Source organism: Gymnoscopelus braueri (genome assembly GCF_963280865.1).
Source record: "Gymnoscopelus braueri genome assembly, chromosome: 10".
NCBI lineage: Eukaryota > Metazoa > Chordata > Actinopteri > Myctophiformes > Myctophidae > Gymnoscopelus > Gymnoscopelus braueri.
The window spans coordinates 37,691,772-37,712,060 of NC_137611.1; the positions used below are offsets into that span (position 1 = coordinate 37,691,772).

The 20,289-nt window shown below is 47.4% G+C and overlaps 1 protein-coding gene across 4 annotated transcripts in view; it reads right to left on the reverse strand.

Moving 5' to 3' along the window:
* Nucleotides 1-20,289, reverse strand: part of ptprfb (protein tyrosine phosphatase receptor type Fb) — a 195,314-nt gene that overhangs the window by 56,815 nt on the left and 118,210 nt on the right. For 3 of the 4 annotated variants that reach the window (XM_080440620.1, XM_080440621.1, XM_080440619.1), the window contains exons 7-13: nucleotides 14,341-14,610; nucleotides 12,120-12,701; nucleotides 11,762-11,895; nucleotides 10,785-10,929; nucleotides 7,314-7,619; nucleotides 6,178-6,371; nucleotides 1,298-1,324 (exon numbers count right to left, since the gene is read on the reverse strand). In XM_080440620.1, the coding sequence (XP_080296746.1) occupies nucleotides 1,298-1,324; nucleotides 6,178-6,371; nucleotides 7,314-7,619; nucleotides 10,785-10,929; nucleotides 11,762-11,895; nucleotides 12,120-12,701; nucleotides 14,341-14,610 (1,658 nt within the window). The remainder of the gene's footprint in view (nucleotides 1-1,297; nucleotides 1,325-6,177; nucleotides 6,372-7,313; nucleotides 7,620-10,784; nucleotides 10,930-11,761; nucleotides 11,896-12,119; nucleotides 12,702-14,340; nucleotides 14,611-20,289) is intronic. The other variant, XM_080440622.1, reaches the window with a different exon arrangement.

The window sequence follows — 20,289 nt, forward strand, 5'->3', positions numbered from 1 at the left end:
AGCGTTGTTTCCTTTACAGTACATGTCAGGAATATTAACTAGTTTGATAAAACTCAAAGCATCTCTTATAGGTCCATTTAAATGTTTTTAAAGTTTTCATGTAACTGACTAGAATATATTTAACTTTCCCTTTGGACATTTACAGTATCTAACAACAAGTGATCAGATGGGGGTTTAGTGTCTTGCACAAGGACACAGCAATAGGAGACATGGCTGCTGATGGACATATATATCGCCGTTTATGGAGATTGAACGGTCTAAGTAACAGGATGTGACAGGACAAGGCCCTCACAACACATGTAGCAGGCCTGAATAGACCAGCGGGCTAGGCAATACAACACAGGCTGCACGGAGGGTAATCAAACACCCAAATAAAACACTTTGGGGTGCTTTAAAAGCAATACGCTTCATTTTATTTTGTATTATTATTTCCCCCATATTTTTCTTCTCTCTCTGTCTCTCTCATCTTCATGGCAGGTCTCTATATAACATGTGACTTTAGTTAGTGGGTTTTGCATTTCTGCTGGTGCAATATGACATCTAGGCGACGTAATACGCCATTTACTGAAGGGAGCATGTGACAGCTGCGAGCTGCCATCCAAGTCAAGTGAAAATAACATGAAAGGCTGGTGGCAACCTCAGAGATGCGCGGGGGCCAATATAAGTCCACACTTCACACAGTCATTGTGTCATCTGGAACAGTAGGGGAGACAGCAGGTCTACGAGAGCATGATTACCGTCAGCATCACACCATGGGAGTGACATACAGCCCTTTTTAACTGCGGCCTATGTTGGATGACAGAAGAAGAATACCGCCTCAGTTCACCTGTGAACATTCAGCTGTTCCCAGGACTTTGTTCTATAATGGCAAAGTGTACGAGGCATAAGCGTTGTTTAAAATGATCAATAGGTTAAAACGTCATGCTTGATTGAGTCAATCAGAGTCACACACACACGCACACACACACACACAAAATGAGTTAATGCAAAATCCATTAAATTCACACTCTGGTTGTGATTGTGGTTAGAAACGTTCCCGATGTTTGCACACACGCGGCGGCGAGCAAATGACATGATACGTGTGAAACGCACACACACGCACAGCTCAACAGAATGCACGCACACAAACAAACACATAGAGACCACACGGAGCCCAAGAGGCGCACACATGATACACACACGTGCGCACACACACGCGCACACACACGCACCCACCCACACACGCAGAGCTCCCAAATTCGCTGAGGAAGCTGCCCGGCAGCACAAACCCAGAAGCACACACGCTGGTGTTACTCACTTGCTCCTCGGACTCCTCAATATTCCACTGATGAGAGGGGGAAGAGAAGACAAGACAACAGGATGCAGGACAGGGGAGTGGGGTGGTGGGGGTGGGGGTGGTGGTTGATGGAGACATGGATCAGAGTCAAGCACAACAGGAAGGGTTATAAAAAAAAGAAAGAACTTGGTCCTTTTTTTTTTTCCCCAACTCCAGCGATACATGAATGTAATGTGTCAACAATCATGCGGCACAGAAAAGGGAGATGGCAAGAAGGAAGGAAGGAATGAAGGAAGGCACGTTGGGGGTTATCAAACGTTCAAGCGCGGGAATCGCATATCCGAGTTAAGCGGCAGGGGTTATGGGAACTTTTTATTTATTTTTCATAGTTACTGATTTAAGGTTAAATAGATTCCGCCCGTTTGGAATCCAATAAAACCTCCTTCCTTCAAGGAAGGAATCTATCTCACCGACGACATAATGCAGAAACTAAAACGGTTTTTTTTCTCACCAAAGATTGTAATACACGCATAAAATGATATTTTATTCTATTATTTTTTCCCCATTCAATGAGTGTTTTCAAAATACTCTCCTTGCTGTGCCGTGCCTTGGCTGGCTGGCTGAGTGATTCCTGAGGGGGAAGTGAAAGCCCATTTTGGCTCTGGCGGTGCTGAGCGTGAAATCCTATTATCAGCGCTGGCTACGCTGGCCCTGGTGACATCATCAAAACCCTCACCGACGCAGAACAGGACCGCAAGTGGTTTACCACCTCAACACCCCCCACCTTCCTGATCCCCCCAGGGCTGCTGTGGATAGAGAGCTACACTACACTACAAATGATGTAGGAGAGGAGAGGAGAGGAGAGGAGAGGAGAGGAGAGGAGAGGAGAGGAGAGGAGAGGAGAGGGACAGGTGGAGGTCAGTGGAGGTCATCATTTGACCATCAGGCTACTAGCTAAGAACATCTCCTTCCTGGTCTTCTCTCTCTCTCTCTCTCTCTGTCCCTGCCTTCCTGTCTTTGACTCAGACACACATTCACATCTTTGAAAACAAAGGCTGCATAATCAGTGTTGCTTCTCTGTGGACTAATTGGCAAATGAAACGCTCCTCTCTGCTTCTCTCTGAGGATGGGTCTTTATCACTGCAGAATGAGTCTGTGTTTTTTTTTTAATGTGGTCTCAGTAGTGGCTGTTTGGTGAAGAATAGCCTCATCAAAAAGTGCTGTCTCATGCTCCCATGACATGGAGGGGGGGCTCCAGAGCACAGCTGCTGCTTAACGTCCGCGAAAAACATTTCGCGCCGCACCTAATTGCTTTAATTTGTTTACAGTGGACTCCGTTCAGTAGGTTGACGGAGATGAGGGTGGCAGGCGCATTGTGGGGGGGAGTGCGTTCACGTTTTTAATCGTGTTTTTAATCGCTTTTCCATCGCGGCCATGCTCTCTTTCTGATAAAGCAAAATAAATAAAGTACTTTGGGTGTTAAATTACCCCTCCCTCCCCATTTATATTTTATAATTCAAATGCTCAAACTGTGAAACTCAGAAACACATCACATTACTGCTGATAAGATTCGTTTGTGGGGAAACGGGGAGACGTTGTGATTTGCAGGCAGCCGGGCGAATGCAAATGTGATGACAAGGGGCATTGAGATGCGTTGGGTTATGAACAGGACCGGGGGGGAGGGGAGGGAGACCGGCAAGTGACAAGGAAAAGAAGGCGCTGTCATGACTGATGGAATGAAATGGGCCAAGGTGCTTTCTACTCCTTTCTTGTGCTTTTTTATTATTATTTTTTTCCCATTCAACTCTACCTGAGGTTGCTAAGGCTATAGACGCAATCAAGCGTAGCACGGCGCGCTCTCAGACGCTACGCGCGCACATAAACATGCACGTGTGGGCACTCAAACATGAAATCGTATGGGTGGACAAAAAAAGAGAGAGCTTCCCCCCCCCCCCCCCCCCATGGTAGAGGTTTGGGTGGTGAAAGAGAGGTCGTTAGCATCACGGGGTTAACGAGACCTACCGTTTCTTAAATTTAACAGTGAAACTAGGCCGCTGTGTGGGCTCCCAATTCAACAGTAAAGAGAGACGCTTAACCCACCCACGCGCAAACAAGTCTCGCTCTCCTCCTGGCGTTTTTCTCTCAGCTTGGCCCTGAGAGAGGGAGAAGATGAGAGAGTGAAAGAGAGTGGGGTGGAGAGATAAGAGAGTAAGAAATGGAAATGAAGAGAGAGAGGAAGAGCACGAGCAGAAGAGTGTGTGTAGAGAGACGAAGACAAGAAAAAATAGAGGGGAAACGAAAGACGGGGGGGAAGGGTGGGGTGATTGTTTTTCAGACCTCCAGTAGAGTCGGCTTGTGACTGGCGTGCTGGGTGTGAGTTTTGTGGGAACCACAGGTAGAGCTCCATTCATACTTCGTCACATGACAGCCGACCTACAAGCTCACAGCGCTTTGCCTCTGCGTCGTGTTGTGAGCTTGTAGGTCAGCTATTTTCGCCGCGGGACACCGTCATGCGACGGACCACACATTTGGTTGAAACCTGCATCTGTTTTCCACTTGCTTTCCTCCTGACTGGATTATGTTTTCACGTTTTCACATGTTTTTCCATCAGCAGGGTGGGAAGGGAAGTTGGGTTGTGTGAGTCTAGGGTGAGTCATGAACTCTTGTGAGCCAGATGGAATGCCTCCCACCAGGATGATTTAAGAACCATGGGCAGGTTCGTTCACGTTATCTCCACACTGCTGTATTTCGGAAGACAACGTGAATGGGCACGGAGTGAGACAAGAGAGAAAGGAGGGACTGAGTGATGGCAGTTGAGCATGTGTGTATGCACAGGATGCACGTACACACACCTTCTTAAATGGAGTCTATCTGGGCAGGTCCATACAGGTCGGTCACAGAGTGCTGCTAGCTAGCGTGCAAAAGCTAATCTGTCGGGATGAGTCAAACGGGGGGTGACCAAGCCGCACGCAAGGCACTGGTGCAGCATAAAATGGATTCTGGGCCAACTGGAAGGGTGGAGAAGGAGGAGGAGAGAGGTTAATTTATTGTTGTTTTTTTAATTCCACTGTGTCGGTGGAGGAAGGTTGAAATTCCGGTTTTCAACAGGGTGTGGGTGGGGAAAATAAAACTGAGAGGTCTCCAACGGATGTCAAATTACAGTACAGCGTGTTTGTGTGTTTTCTGTGGGCCGGGCACAAATGAGACATGAAGGACAATTGTCTGTACAGGTGGATGGCTGGGTTCATGTACAGTTCACTTTCCATAACCCAAAGCAGAGGTGTTGAACAAGTTGTCATAAAGAAGAAAAAAAAAATCTGTTAAACAGAGGCTGCCTGTGCTGGTGTTCTGCTTACAGACCAGAGGATGCTCTCCTCCCAGCTGTCAACAAACTCGGGTACGAAGTCAATATCACAAAGCCCTCTCAGCAGCACCTGCCAGAAACTACTGCTGTGTTACAATGCTGAGAGTCTGAGGGGGTAACTGGTTAGGGTTGACGTGTGAATGCCCACACACGTCAACCTTTCCCTATCTTTCCTGCGTCATTCGTGGGCTTCCATTCTTGATCTACATAATCTCGCGAGATAAATGTCATGAGATTAGTCACCACCTACGTGGCAATGTCATTCATCATCCAGCCATCGCTCAAGCAGCCCACCAGAAGCTGTAGTGTCAACAGACACCTTATAGTTCAGGTCTACCGCGCCCAATGCGTCATTCCAAGGTGACTTTTGACAGCTCTCCAACCTCTGCGGTGTCCGTTTATCACAGTGGGGTTATTTGCCATGGCAAATGAGTGTTAATAGCTTCCGCTCAAGGGCACAGCCGCGGTGGCGTGCCGCCTGAGATCTGAACCAGCAACCCGCTGGTCGTCTCCCTTAACGATGCTACGTTTGCTGCATTTATCAACACATGCTCCTCACAAGCGTTGCTCATGCATATTTTTAGTAGTACTTCTCTGGGGCAGGGAACGCCTGCTCATTTAAACGAGACACTTCTGGCAGGGGGTGGGGGTGCATGGAGTGGGGGGCAGGCGAGCAAATGTGTTTGCACAAACATTGCTCCTGGTGAGCAGTCCAGAGGAGGCATTAACAGTGCCTCCTGGCTGGTCTCTCCTCTCTTTGAGAGAGAGAGAGAGAGAGAGAGAGCGAGCGTAGTAGAGAAGGGATGAGGGGGTGGGTGGAGGCTTTCGAAGGCTTTCGGTTTTAAGATATTCATGAACCTGCGAATCCCTCAGCAGGATTACGATCTCTCAGCCATCTCAGCTGAGCGGCGCTCGGCTTTGGGGTGTTTCGGCAGCTGCTTGCATTAATGCGTGCGCGGAGGGTGTTGTATGGGGGGAAAATAACACTAATTTATAAACAGGGTAACAAGGCGGCTCCGTATGTATTACCGCTCAAACCCACAAAAGAGAGGGGGCATCGATATGGTTAAGCCCCTCTTCCAATTGTAATACACGCATAAAATATTGAATAGCTATTAGAATTAGCATGTGAGCTTGTTACGGTTGCTAATCCCGCACTGGGGTGAGGGTTTCACTCTGTGGGCAATTTAGAGTCAAATGTCACGTGTTGAGTGGAAGAAGAAGGGTGGAACATCCAGTCGACGCGGGTGAACGAAAAAGGAACCGAATGAAGAAACTAGGACACACGTGTCACCTGACGCGGCAGGGAAATGAAGTGTGGATTTTTAGAGTGGAAAGAAATGTGAGGGAGAGAGAGAGGCAGAGAGAGAGAGAGAGAATGAAAGGCACGAGAAGGGAGTGAGTGGTTGGAGTGATTATGGTGGGGGGTGAGATGAGGAACAGGAAATGAAAGAGAGAGAGCTAGACAGGGAGGGGAGAAGGGGGGTTGAGGGGGGAGGCAGATACAGACAGAGAGGTGAGGTGAGCGTCAGGTTACCTGGGCCTCCGGCAGAGCCACGTCCAGGATGTTGGGCTGCCCCCGCGGCTCGCCGTTCTCCAGTCGCGAGAAGATGACCTGGTAGCCACGGATCTGGCCATGCTGCTTCTCCCGCAGGGGGGGTTTCCAGGTGACGCGGATGGCCGTCGAGTTCACCGCCTCAACCTCCAGCTTCCTGGGGGGTGCACCTGGCACTGTGGGTGGGGGGGGGGGGGTAAGTAGAGGGGCAGGAACACACACGCACGCACACACACACACACACACACACACACAGATAAGTTTACAATTTAAATATGCTGAGCAAAGGCTTTTTTTATTTTTTCTTCCGTGCTCCACTATCAAAATAATGACTCTCTTTTCTTAGTTTTTTTTTTAATTGACTTGCTATCAGCGATAGCACCAGGGTTTGGCTATAAGTCAAAATCATCCCGTTAGCTTTGTACCCTTTCCTCGGTCTGCTGTGAAAAAAATATAATAATTAAAAATGTGCGGGACGAGCATGAGGTCTAGCATCATCTGTAATGCCCCTAATTCTGCTATGAAATTAGCTGTGTTGCGACAAACTTCAAACACATTAATTATAGACTGCTGCCTCTTAGGAGCAACCACTCTCTATCACACTGCAAAACAAAAGAGGGGAACGATAGAGGAAGAAAGAGAGTGAGAGTGAGAGAGAGTTGGTTGTTGGTTGCCCTGCTCCACTTCTCAGGCTGCAGAGTGGGTCAGGCATGAGCCACAGATGAGGACAAAGAAGAAGAAAATGGGGGGAGAGAGAAAGAGAGAGAGAAGAACATGGTAAGTGGTGTGGAGAGTATAGGACCCCGAAAGGTGATGAGCCTTGAACCTGCAGTGGATAGAAGGTCTGAAAGTCACAGAGGAGACCCAAGCCAAGAGACGGACAGAGAGAGAGAGAGAAGCGAAATATAGGTGACCAATGCTCTCGCCTCATTACCTCCTAATTGACCAGACAGGACACAGAGAGAGGTCGCTGCAGAGAGAAAGTGTCAGTCGTAATGAGACGAGAGAAGCAGCAAGCAGCAGGGGGTGTAGGGTGTGGGGGGGGGGAGCAGCCCTCGAGCAGCAGAGAATGTTCTCAGAGAGACGACCCTTCAACCAAAAAAAAACCCAAAACCTACCATCCTCTTTGGTTTTGATCCGTACGGCGGCGCTCTCGGGGCCCGGGCCCACGTCCGTGTGGGCCCTGACCCACACCTGATACTCTGTCCACTTCTCCAGACCATCCAGTACGTAGCTGGTGGCGTCGGCCCCAATGCCGGTGACATCGTGGCGCTCCGTGTCCTCGCCCGTGGGGGCCTGGTAGCTGACCGTGTAGCGCACGATGGCGCCGTGGCGGCTGGCGGCCGGCGGCGCCACCCAACTCACCTTGATGCTGGTGGAGCTCACGCTGACCAGGTGCACCTCCTGAGGCGGGGCGGAGGGGGCTGCAGGGAAGGGCACAACCACAGGAGGAGGAGGAAGGGGGGAGGGGAGGGGCACGGATCAAGCCAAAACAACAGAAACGACAAAAAAACTGAAACTAAACAACGTAAACAAACCCAAGGCAAGGACGGACACCTCTGGACTGGTGGAGCGGTGCTTGCATGGAAGAGCTCTGATCTGCGTCTGACTCGTTTGAGGCTTTGTGTTTGGGTATGGGGGATCTCAGACCAGACGGTTTCAGTAAAACACAATATTTAATGCAACATAATGGTGTAAAGACTTAACCACATGCTGCTGCTCTCATAAATTATTCCGTCTCGTGTCTAATCTACACTCTTTCTAACTGGCTCTTAATATTTATGTATGGGGATTGGGGAGTGATGAAATGGCCACAGACCCACAACGTCACTGTGTGAACGCGTGTTGACAGTGTTTAACTGGTGTTCACACATCGATGCAGTAGCCAGGCAAAGGGCTGACAAATAACAGGTCTTGACAGCAGCTATCAAGCTTCGTTATATGCCAGCCTTTGAAGATGACAAGCACTGAGATACACTGGTTTCTGTTCTGAACATGGAAATGAGGTAGAATTAAGACAAATCCAGCCAAAGGGTTACATATTTTACCAGAAATGGACTGCAATAACATCTTGTTATTCATCACTCTTGCTATCTATAAACAGTCCCGTTTGTGATGAAAATTCATAAATGCTTGCTGAACACAGCAGCAGAAAGAGCCTGTGTAGTGTGCTAATAATACAAGAGTAAATGGATATTAAAGTAGGCCATATCATAGTTTGAGGAATAGCGACAGCATCAGGCGGGGGCCTAAGTTTGTGAGAATAGATACATTTTAAGAAACATGGGAGGGAGGAAGTGTGATAAGTGCTGAGTTAGTGAACCCAAAAACTAAAAGTAGAACTTTAGTTTCTGGGCTCACTAACTCAGCACTTATCAGACCAATTAGCTAGACAAGCTAACTAGCTAAAAACACAAAGCACGTGTCATGAAACATGGTGCTTGGCATCAGGCCTTTAGTCAGCTTCCTGACATTGCAGATTCCTGCAATGTCTTGCTCTTTCCATTCTAGTGTTTTCCATGTAGTCGCTGTCAGGCGGAAATCTTGTATGACCAAAACCATTACTTTGGAGGAAACTGAAAATGATTTTTTTCCAATGGATTCAGTGTGGTTATTATTTAGTCACAAGATCTTGTTGATACTCACAGACAGATTTAACCATTTTCAACCTGGCATCCCTATTTTGGGCATGTCATTATTGGAGAAGATTTATTTTTCAATGTTCAAAATGTTTTCTACAGCGCCTGTCAGTTACCCCCTCCGCCTGTTGATTATGCACACAGACCACATGCTCCTTGTGAGTCACGAAGACACGAGTTTGAATCTGACTCCTGTCATGTCTCCCGTCTCTCTACCTCCATTTCCTGTCTCTCTACACTCTCTACTAATATCTAATAAAGCCAACATTGTGGTTTGTTTGAGGGGGAAATATCTAATCCACGTTCTAAGATACAAGCTCTGCACCAATAAAAAATCAATAAAGGAAGCACAATAAAATAAATAAATTTGCGCTCAACTCAATTTGTGCTCAACTCTCAGCAGTCCAGAGGTAAAAAAACAACTAATCAACCATTTTAAAATGGGTGACTACAACAATGCTGAAAACAAATTAGAACAAACACAAGAGCATTCATTCATTACATTTCATGCATTTACAACTCATATGTGAACCTATTCCACAGTGCACAAATAAAATTAACTTTAAAGTAGAAGAAAATGAAACAAAGGTGAGTAATTAAAAGAGAGATGTTTATATAAGCATGCCGGTGAAATGTCTTCATATTTTTTTTATAAGCAGAGCAATGAAAAGTGTAGAATCATTGGGCCTTATGGTGCTCAAATCAAGTCTGCTGAGCAAGTGCTGGGACACGAAACTCTGCCCTCAGAAAAAAACATGAGGGCGCTTATCAAACTGGAAGTGATTCACGGCAGGTGGCCACCAATCCTCCAGAGAGAGAAAGACACTACAAAGCCCTGACAACGCCGATGACACACGTACACAAAAAAAGGTGACACGCTGAATCAAAACAATGCCTGCATAATGGGATGTGATGCTGAGTCCAGATTTAGAAAAAAGACACGGTAGAAATACTGCCACGACATCAAAGTCAACTTCAGCAAGGGTAGCAGGGGAAGAGGGCATAACAAATAGAGTACATATACATCTTGTAGGCAGGGAGAGAGAGCGAGAGTGTAAAGCCTGGAGGGTCCCAGGTCCATTTGTACACAGTTAAATTATCACTCTGGATTGTAAAGTGCAAGATGAAAAGGAGGAGAGAAAATAAGCTCACATCACTTTTCCATCACTTGGCTGTCGGTCCTCAAGTTGCCCTGAACCGGTGTTACACATTGCCGTAGCAGCGAGCTTGGTTTAACCGAGGATAACACCAGCGTACACTTTTGTGAGACTGTCATGTTCTACAAGGAAACGTGGTGGCAGATTGAAATGAAACCCTGCTCAAGTGTCGAGCATAAGTCTAGTGCTGGATGAATATCCATTGCTCTGGCTTTCAAAAAAATAAAAAATAAAAAAGAAAGAAAAACATGTCGCGATTAATAAAAATGAGCGTTAAAACAGAATGACAGATTTGGGAACAGAACAGAATAACACTGCACAGCTTGCAAGTGCGGGACTGGGGGGGAGGGGGGGTGTAGCGGGAGGGGGGTAGCGGGGTAGGGGTTGGGTTGTAGACACACGAAACGTACCTTTTGACACTGAACACGGGGCCTCAGGTGGAAGGACAGGAGGGTTAGTGTTGTTGACACAGAGCGACGCAAGTGAACGTGTGGTGCCGACTGAGCCAGCAGCAGCGAATGTCAGCAGTTATGTCAGACAGAAGGGCTGCTGTGTTGAAATGGACTTGATGTTGCAGGTCACCCACACCTTCTGACTCAACCTCCGTATATAAACTGCATATAAAACAAAGTCGCATCGCACACCAAGAAGCCTAAACTGCGCCAGTCGGACCATGGGCTAACTGAACCGAATCTTCAACTGTGGTTAATGGACAATGAGGACAGGAGGAGAGGGAAAAGACAGCGATAGAGAGAGGGAAGAGAAAACAGGAGAGAGGGGGTTGTGAACTTACAGGACTGGGCTGTGCGAGCTTCGATGGGCTGGGTGAAGACGCCGAGGCCCATTTCAGAGCGAGCTGCCAGGGAGAAGCGGTACAGAGTGTCCGGCTTCAGGCCCTCCACAGCATATGAGCCGGCCGGGTTAAAGGGCACGTGGATCTGAAAGAAGGGAGGAAATGAAACCATCATTGCGAGCATTTAAATGTGAGCCAGTACGGGACACTCTGAAAAGGCACATGGCTGCTTTTGCGGGGATCAAACCTCCACTTTGCTGATTATGGGACAGTCTCAAGCCATTAAACCTCTCTTCTACCCGATCGATACATCAATGTATGTCGCTATGTTTGGGTCCTAAGGCCTGCAAGATGGTATTTGTTAAGTATGAAACCACTCTCTGCTGGGCTGGGCAGGCTAAATGCCACAACAGCACTTTCTCCATCCCAAAAGGGCAAAAAAGTGCAGCAAGTATATCCCAAGTTGAACCTCAATACTGAGGACAAACTGATCCAAAGGACATATTGATTGGAGGGTGGGGGGGGGGGGGGGGGATTTTGCAGCCCACAACAGGTCCAGCAGAGGTTATTGCATGGCTATGACATTGAGAACCAGTGCAGAATAATTGTGCCGTCAGTCAAAACAGTAATTCTTTATTGTCGGCCAGGGAGCTGACTGCATTACCACGGCAGCATTGCTTCAGCCGAGGCAGCCCCATTCCAAGAAATTGCATCATAAAGAGAGAGATTCATTTGTCTGCAGTCTCACGGTAGTTGTGAGTTGTGAAATTGTGCATTTGTGTATGGGAGATAGATGTACAGAGAGAATGAGAGAGAGAGAGAGATCGAATGAGAGCACTACAGATTGAGAGATCGAATGAGAGCACTACAAATTGAGACAGAAAGACAGACAGACAAGACGTGTGTGCATACGTGACGGCCATTGCAGGCCAGAGTAAAATGCAACCATGAAATAGTTATCCTGTTGTTATTCCCACCTTGTTATCAGTGCCAACCTCCCAGTACTCCAGCTCATACTTAGTGATGGGGTCCTGGACCGGCCACAACCACGTTAGAAGAATGCGGGTGTCCAGCTCGGCTTCTGCCTCAAAGCTGGACGGCTGAGCAGGAACTGAGCAGAAGGAGGGGGCAAGAGGAGACGTGAGGATTATAAAAAGAAAAAAAAACAAGTCAAAGTCTGTCCTGTCATCAGTAATAAGCTGCTTCTTACAATTGGCTTAAAGTCCAGTTGCCTGATAAAACATGCTTAAATTAATCATGCTTACCAGTCTCAAGTGTACACACAAACACCCTCCATTCATCCACCCACGACCCACGTTTTTTTCAGTTACTCACCTCCCTGCTGGGTCTTGACCTGCAGTACATCCGAGGGCGGTCCGTCCCCGACGGAGGTGAAACCCAGAACGCGGAGGCTATATGTGATGTCAGTGGTGAGACCCGAGATGGTGGTGAGCCGGCTGTCGTCTGTGTTGTGCTTCTGCCAGGCACTGAGAGGCGCCAACAGGTCAGAGCTGTAGTAGACGCGGTAGCCGCGGATCTGGCCGTTGGGCTCCTCGGGTGGCTCCCACTGCACCAGCATGGTACTGGCACTCAGCATGCGTGCCTGCACGTGTAGTGGCGGCGAGGAGGGCGCCTGCTCGCCCGTGCGCGTCTCCACGGCATCGCTGGGCGGCCCACGGCCAATGTTGTTGACAGCCATGACGCGGAACTCGTACTCTGAATACGGGCTGAGGCCGCCAATGCTATAGCGTGTGGTGGCCACTCCATCCACCTCCTGGAAGCCTCCATCGGCCGCCTTGGCCCGGTACTGGATCATGTAGTACGACACGGGCTCTGGGTTGCCCGAGTCCCAGGTGAGTGTCACGCTGGTGGCTGTGGTCTCTGTGACAATGAGGGAGGTTGGCGGCTTGGGCAAGGCTGGGGATGGACAGATAGACACGGGTTAGGTTCCGTTATATTCAGTTAGTGGTGTAGACTAGGCAAATTGCCTATGTCTGGTACATCTAATAGGACCATTGTTAAAATGCACTTTAGTGGCTCCCAGGGAGAATAACATCAGTTTTGACCTTAGGCGATCAGGCGAAGCACTGGAGAAGATGAGTGCTTTTTGAACGCAAATCCTAATAGCACAGCTGCAATGAACGCTGTCATCACGTCCATTCCCAGGCTTGGCTGGATGTGCAATTTATGTGTTTTCTAAACTCAGGTTCGGGCTGCCCATGACATTAACCCATTAAGACCTGAGGCCGATTCTACAATTGCAGTCTAAATCCTTGGTATATCAGTGGTTCTCAAGCTTTTTCATGTCAAGGACCTCCAAAATTACATGTATTTTGCAAAATATATCAAAATATTGCATTCCAGGGCCCCCGGAAGCAAAGATTTGAAAGATTTTTCAAAAATAGCAGATCTACAAGCTCTTCGTGCCACGCTATGAGCTTGTATATCTGCTATTTTTTACTAGCCAAAGTATAAAATGACACAGATGCTTTCCCGGTTTTAACGGGTTAAGAGGAAATAGCATGTGCATGGTTCCTATTGAGAGGAAATGACAAAACAAAAAGAAAGTCTAAAAAGGCTTTATTGCGGGAGTCTTTGAAGAAAGGGTTCTGCTGGGGTAGCCGCTCATATAAATGACTGTGACATTCTGGATATTGATCAGCTAAGTGGAGAGTGGGATCAATACAGACAGGAGTTGATAACAGAGTGCAAGATGGCAGATGATACGCTGGACTGGACAGCTGGAGGCACAAACTAAGACAGACACACACACGGCCAAATTAGTTTTTACTTCCCAATATGCTGCAACAGTCTCTGTGGGTTTATGAACCAGGACGAGCAACAATGATGTACATAGACATTCACTCAAAAGTAGGCCAATCACAGTTCATGCCACTACATGCAGGATGACATGCATGAGTGAAAATCTATTCATGTAAATAAATAAAAAGGTTTTTGGATTTGTTTTTCAGTGAGTCTCTTAGTTGCGCCAACATTGATCTTGTGAAGCACTTCTGTTCTTATTGGTGAAATATTTATAAAAATCACTTTCCATTAGGCCAAATGAGGCGTAGGCCCTCGCCATATTAGTCAGCATGCCCACAAGCAGCCAGCATGTATAGTACAGCGTAGCTTACTATCGATAGCTAAAAACTTGACGGGAGGTCATGCCATTATTAGACTTTAATACCTACTCTGGAACAATGCAAGTCAGGAACGATGCCCGTTGGGATTTATAGAAGGATTTGTTGTTTTTTATATTCTAGTTAGCATGTATTAGCATATAATACGCATGTGCTACTACATGCTAAAAGCATTTGCTAATTTACTGCTAAACAGGCAATGCTATGGAACCCTGGACTACAGAAACACCATGGTTCACATAGGTCCACAATGGAAACAAGCCCTCAGGGCTTTTTGTGTTATCCTTTGTATCATCGTTGTATAACTGTACCTCTGTACTTTTTGCTGTTAATAAAGTATTCAATAAACAATCAATCAATCAATCACACACACACACACACACATACACAGAAGTTGGGCCTTGAGCTCTTACCTTTGACAGAGACCTGGGCTGTGGCCTCAATCATGCCCAGTGAGGACATGGCCACGCAGGTGTAGTTGCCAGACTCGCGGATGTTGGTGACCTCCAGCACGTTGCGGCCCACGGGCATCTCCTCTTCCTTTGTGAGCTCCACCTCGCCCATCATCCACTTGACGTAGGGCATGGGAGAGCCCACAGCCACACACGTTAGGTTGACGCTGCCGCCGGGCATCACCTCGTGATTGGTTGGCGGGATGGAGAACCTTGGCGGGACCCGGCGCACTGAAGTTGGAGGGAAGAAGGAGAAGACAACAAAGAAAGAAAAAAGTCAGCCTTGAGTGGTTTTATAATGACATTACGTTTTCTTTTGGATGTTTTAATGAGTGATCTGACTTGGTTACAGCCCTATATCCCCCAAAAGCTATTAAGAGTGGTACAGGCGGTGTCCGGGTGACACAAGGGTAACGTTCCTGTGGGCCCTGTTTGTGGGTGGGAAGCTGGGTGGGGAGGGCGATCTCTGTTGCTTAGCAACACCTACAGGTTGTTCAGGGCGTCTGCTCAGCTGGGTGCAAAACTGAGAGGAGTCGTGTGTTCCTCCACAAGCGCATCCACTCTGTCAGGTAAAAAGAAGTGGCTGGATTCTTCATGCGAGAGGTTGGCACACAAGACGGGAGGATAAACTGGGAATTGGCACGGTGGGCCCCGTCCTACTTAGGAACGATGCAAGTCAGGAACGATGCCCGTTGGGAAAGCATGCCCCTCTGGTTATGCAATACCCGTTGTACTCGGTGCACCCGTTGTCAGAGAACCCGTTGTACCCGTCTGTCTGTGTCATTTTTATGCTCATATATGGAGATATTTGTCTGTCTGTGTCCCTTTTATGCCCATATATGGTGATCTCTGTATCTGTGTCCACGCATCACTCCCTCGGATCCCTCTGCGATACGCAGGCCGAATTTGAAGTCGATCAGTCAGGCGGTTCTCGAGATGCGTGGGGGGGGACACAGACGCACGCACATACAGATTTTGTGCATTTGTAGAAGCATGACTAAATTGGGAGAAAAAAAAAAGAATGGTAGGGGCTGACCACTATTGTCCGTAATGTGCAGGCATGCAAAATAAGCATAATGTGGGCTGTCACAGAATGGAAATTCACAAGAAACTTTGGGAAGGAGTGGGTGAGTTGGGGGGTGCACTTTATTCTTTTACAGCCCAAAAAAGGGAATACATTCAAGACACAGCCCTTTTTTCAGAGTGACTATATCTGGTCCTCTTTTGTCAGTGTCAGTGAATGGTGGTGAGAGTTGCATCATTGAGAGACCCTGCAGAGATGCCATTGTTTGTCCCCCCCTCCCCTTCCTCCATCTCCCACTTTCTGGTTCCTTCTGCTCAGGCCTGTCTTTTTCACTCCCCCGTCCGTCCCCCACTGTCTTTGTGAGGCTCTGATATGCAGATAGGCTGACATTAAAAAAGGGTTCCCATGGAGACGCGGAGGGCCTGCTGACGTCGCTAGGGAATAGGCGAGCAACGATGCAGAGGCTCGACGTGATACTGAAAAGCTGGCCCGAATAAACAGAGAACCGGCATTTACATATGGCTTGCATATATATATATATATATATATATATATATATATATATATTTATTTTTGTTTTAAGTTGTTGTGTTTACATGTTTAAGTCTTGTTTTGTGTAACTTTTTAAAAGGAACTTGTCTGTTCGACAACTCTCGCTTGACAGCACTGTGTTAACATTTGTCACTGTCAAAGTGGTGGAATTCATGACACGCTCAACATTATCACAGCGTGTTGCGAGCTGAAAGCACGGGAAAGTGCCACTCCTGACTTCTTCATACTGTAATATCTCCCTCACGGAGGACAGAGAACATCAGAGAACGTTCTCATTATATTCATTATTATTACTATTCCGGCAATCACTTGGTCAATACATATTCAAAACATAACGGCCTGGAAGTCTCCCAACAGAATCTAGAGTATATGGGTTATTTCTCCTAATGCACTACAAGGTCTCTGCGTCTCGCTGCGAGAGGGGGAAAAAAGCGTCCAGACTGTAATTGCTCTTTTGCACTAGCCCCCATGGAAATGGATTTTCAAATGTGACACCACACCCCCCCCCCACTTCCCGCTACCCTACCTCCCTTTCTAATTTGAACCGGAACGTCGTTACAGCCATGCTTGTTATTCCCCTCATTATGTGGCGAAATGGAAAAACACAAAAGCACCTTTTGAGATTCCAGTCAGGGAAAGGAAACAGCTTTCTGGACCGCACCATAATTAGAGGGGGAACCTGGTTCACACTCGTGTGAATTTCCCCCCAAACACTAAAGGTGCACGCTGCCGGTCTCCCTGACGTTTTGTAGATTGAAGAAGAATCCTTTGGGCTTCGCCCCATAATCGCCAGCATCCCATCACGTCGCCGAAACAAAGAGCATGGCGTGATCGATGGATGTGGAACATGAATCCACATTGGAACAGGCGAGGAGAGGTCTGCAGAGCTGCAATCCCTCACCGCTTCTGTTAAATTAGCTCTCAAACATATAATTTAGCTACACAGCATTTATTATCATCCCACATGAATCAAATCCGTCGCATCCATTTCAAAGTACACAGAACTTGTCACAAAGGTGTTTAGTGCGAAGAACTCAATCTAATGTAATCTAGGGAGGACGTGTGGTTCAAGGCAGGGTTGCGTCAGTGCTTTATAGCAACATGTGTATGCTGGGTGCTGCTGTGTAGTCAAGGTGAAGCAGCAGACATAAAAATATGCCTGGAGCAGACTCTTCAATGAGGATTACAGCGGCCGTGGCATCTAGCTCACAAAGGTTCACGGGCACAGGGCTGACTGGCCACCATATAACATGCGATGACCAGACACACACAGACACATACAATGTACAGTTACAAGGTGACGTTCTCGAGCAGGAGCAACATGCATGAGGGCAGAGGGAAGGTACATAACGGGGCGGCTGACAAGTTTGAGCACATTGGATGGGAAGAAAGCGTACAGGAAGGATCAACTGGTAATTTTCCCGGATAAATGACTGTACAGCTGATTATCAGTGTGACTAATGCTCAGCAGACTTTCCTCAGAGCACTTTTAGGAGTCTTTGAAGCAGACAAAAACAACCAGTGGAATTGTGCTCATGCTGAGCCTAGGACCACCTGTGTGTCCGCGCTAAGAGTAATGCTCTGGAAGAGTAGCTCTTTAGTCACCAAACGTTGAGGGGTGGGGCTTATAAGGGGTAGAGCCTAATGTAAAAACATTAGGGCTGAGTGTATCTGTTTCTCTGTCATGATTTCAAAGCCTAAACAGTACTAAGAGCAGCCCATCAATGGGGGCCTGTGTATATCGAACACTTAATGTTGTGAATAATTCATGGCGTGCGGTTAAGTTTGGAGAGGTGCTGTGGAACAAAATGACTAGAGGGCAGGTAATTGTTATCGATTCACCCCAACCCCCGACTCCCCCTCGAAGCCTCTCTCCTGTTGAGAGGTGGTTCGGTGAGACAGGGCGCCGGGACTCTATCAAAACCACAAAATAAGGCCTGTCTCCGCTCCGCTTGCCTGCCTTCTTGCTGGATACCTATAAATTTAACTGCCTTGACAAAGTCCCCCAAGGATAGCAGAACCTGTTCAGTCAATCAATATCTCAGAGCAGACCTGGCACGGAGTCAGCGGACGTTTCTCTGGGCTTCCTGGCATGGCTATCGGGGCCTACCATGATGGTTCAGAGATCATCTTGCTGTCAGCCACACTGCCAACTCACGGTGTTCTTTAGGGTCAACTCATCCTACACCTACAGCCATGCCCTACACTCCTCAGATGAAAGGAGTTTCTGTGAATCAATTTAGTAGGACATTTTCGATTTTTCTTCATCTTTCCCTATGTTTCTAAATGATTTCTAAGCTATTGAAGGCATAGTCCGTCTTACTTTACTGACCCATTACATTTAATGACCCATTAACCTTTAAGAATATCATAATTCATATAGTTCACAATTTGTCACAATTTGTGTCACTATCAACAATTCTGCTAGAGTGGGTGCCACTTTTTCGTCCCCATGGGGGAGAGTAAAGTATCCCATATTCTGCAAGAACAATGAATCCCATGCCTTCGATCGAAATGTCACCCAAAGTCACATTATTGACATTCTGAATCCCTCTGCAGTGTAGCCTGCATGAATATAGGGAGCGAGGAGGCAGAGCAGGTGCGGTGCGGTGCGGGTGGGGGATAGATGTCTCGCCTCAAGATAGGCCAACGGGAGCCTATCGCATCCTTCAGTCTCCACTTAGAGGATGCCTGTGGTGCTAAAACAGACGTAATCCCCTGTGAACGGCTTTGTCAGTTCTGATATCTGTGTCCCCTGACAGGGGGAGTCGGGTTTGTTGCTGCCTAAATACCTGACAAATCCGGTTGCCACCTGAATACCTGAGTAATCCATTGCAGGGCCCTCATCTGTGGAGGATAGTGTTTGCACAAAGGTAGATATAAGTATGGCGGGCGAGAGTGGAGATGTTTATTTGTTTTTTGTTTTTTCAATGGGTGTAGTGACTGACAGTGACTATGACAGTATGAGAGAGGCTGGAAAAAAAGTATGCATTACAAGGTAACCAAAACAGTGATAATCACAAGGAGGAGAAAAAACAAAAACTGGTTTCTGTTGAGAGTGTGGCAAGGTAAAAGCAAGGCCGTATTTAAGGGAGTGGTGTGTATGAAGGAAGGTACGGTATGCATGCACTATTCAGGGATCCATGCAAACAGGCATGTCAGACAACATTGGACCAAAGTGGGGTCTTTTTTTAAATAATAACATTTTATGGGAGGGGAAGGGATGGCAGTGGCTTCACCAGAAGCTGCTTCACCTTCTCTTACATTCTGCACTGAAAGGAAGGGAGTGGGGTTAAAAAGTGAAAATGACCAACCTTCCCGTGGATCTGTTTTGAGGATGGAGTGATTTGATGGAGGTGAGCGATGGAAATGAGCGATTGCAAAATGGAGAGGAAGACAATAAGAAGAGGGGACAGAGTGAAACAGAACATTGCACCCATAGACACACACACACACACACACACACACAGTGGTAGGAGGTTAATGACAAGTAACATGCGCATTGCACATGTGTGCATGTGCACACGCATGTCACACACACACACACACACACACACACACACACACAGAAATGCTTAAGTGTTCATTTAACAACAACAAACACAAAGCGATAAATTAACACTATATTTTACTGTGCGTACAGAATGTATGCAGAGCAGCATAAATGTTGAGAGGACCTTTTTAGAATCAGCATTTTTTCTCAGTGGTTTTATTGACACTTCACATGAATAAGGAGTGTCGAGCAACGCTGACACACTGCTCTTAGCCGCAGGATAAGCGGCTGAAAAATGAGGGCTCACACACAATCACAGGGACCGTTGTGATTCCTTCCACGTCGACACTGCTCTCCTTCGGAAGAGGGGGGTCACCGAAAGACAGACCCGTGCAACGCAGCTCACAGAGAAACCAAGTCACACACACACACACACACACACACACATGCGCGCACACAGACACACACACACACACACACACACACACACACACACACACACACACACACCGAATGGAGGAGGCGTGGAAGGGAATATATAGATATAAAGATAGGATGGGAAAAACAATTCGTGACCACACACTCTTCTCTCTCCTCGCTCTCTCTCCCAACCCTCCCACACAGAAATATGAGGACATCATTCTCCGGTGGCTTTAAAATGTCAAGACAAGGGTGGTGGCAGCGGCAGCGGTGCGTGTGTGTGGCGTGTTTGTGCAGCCGCAGACAGGGAATTGGATCAGGTAATGTTGGCTGGTTTGAAAAAAAACTGAAACGCGGACACAGAACACGGGCTGTAACAAGCACATTAGATTCAGGCCTGTCAGAGGCACATGTGTGTGTG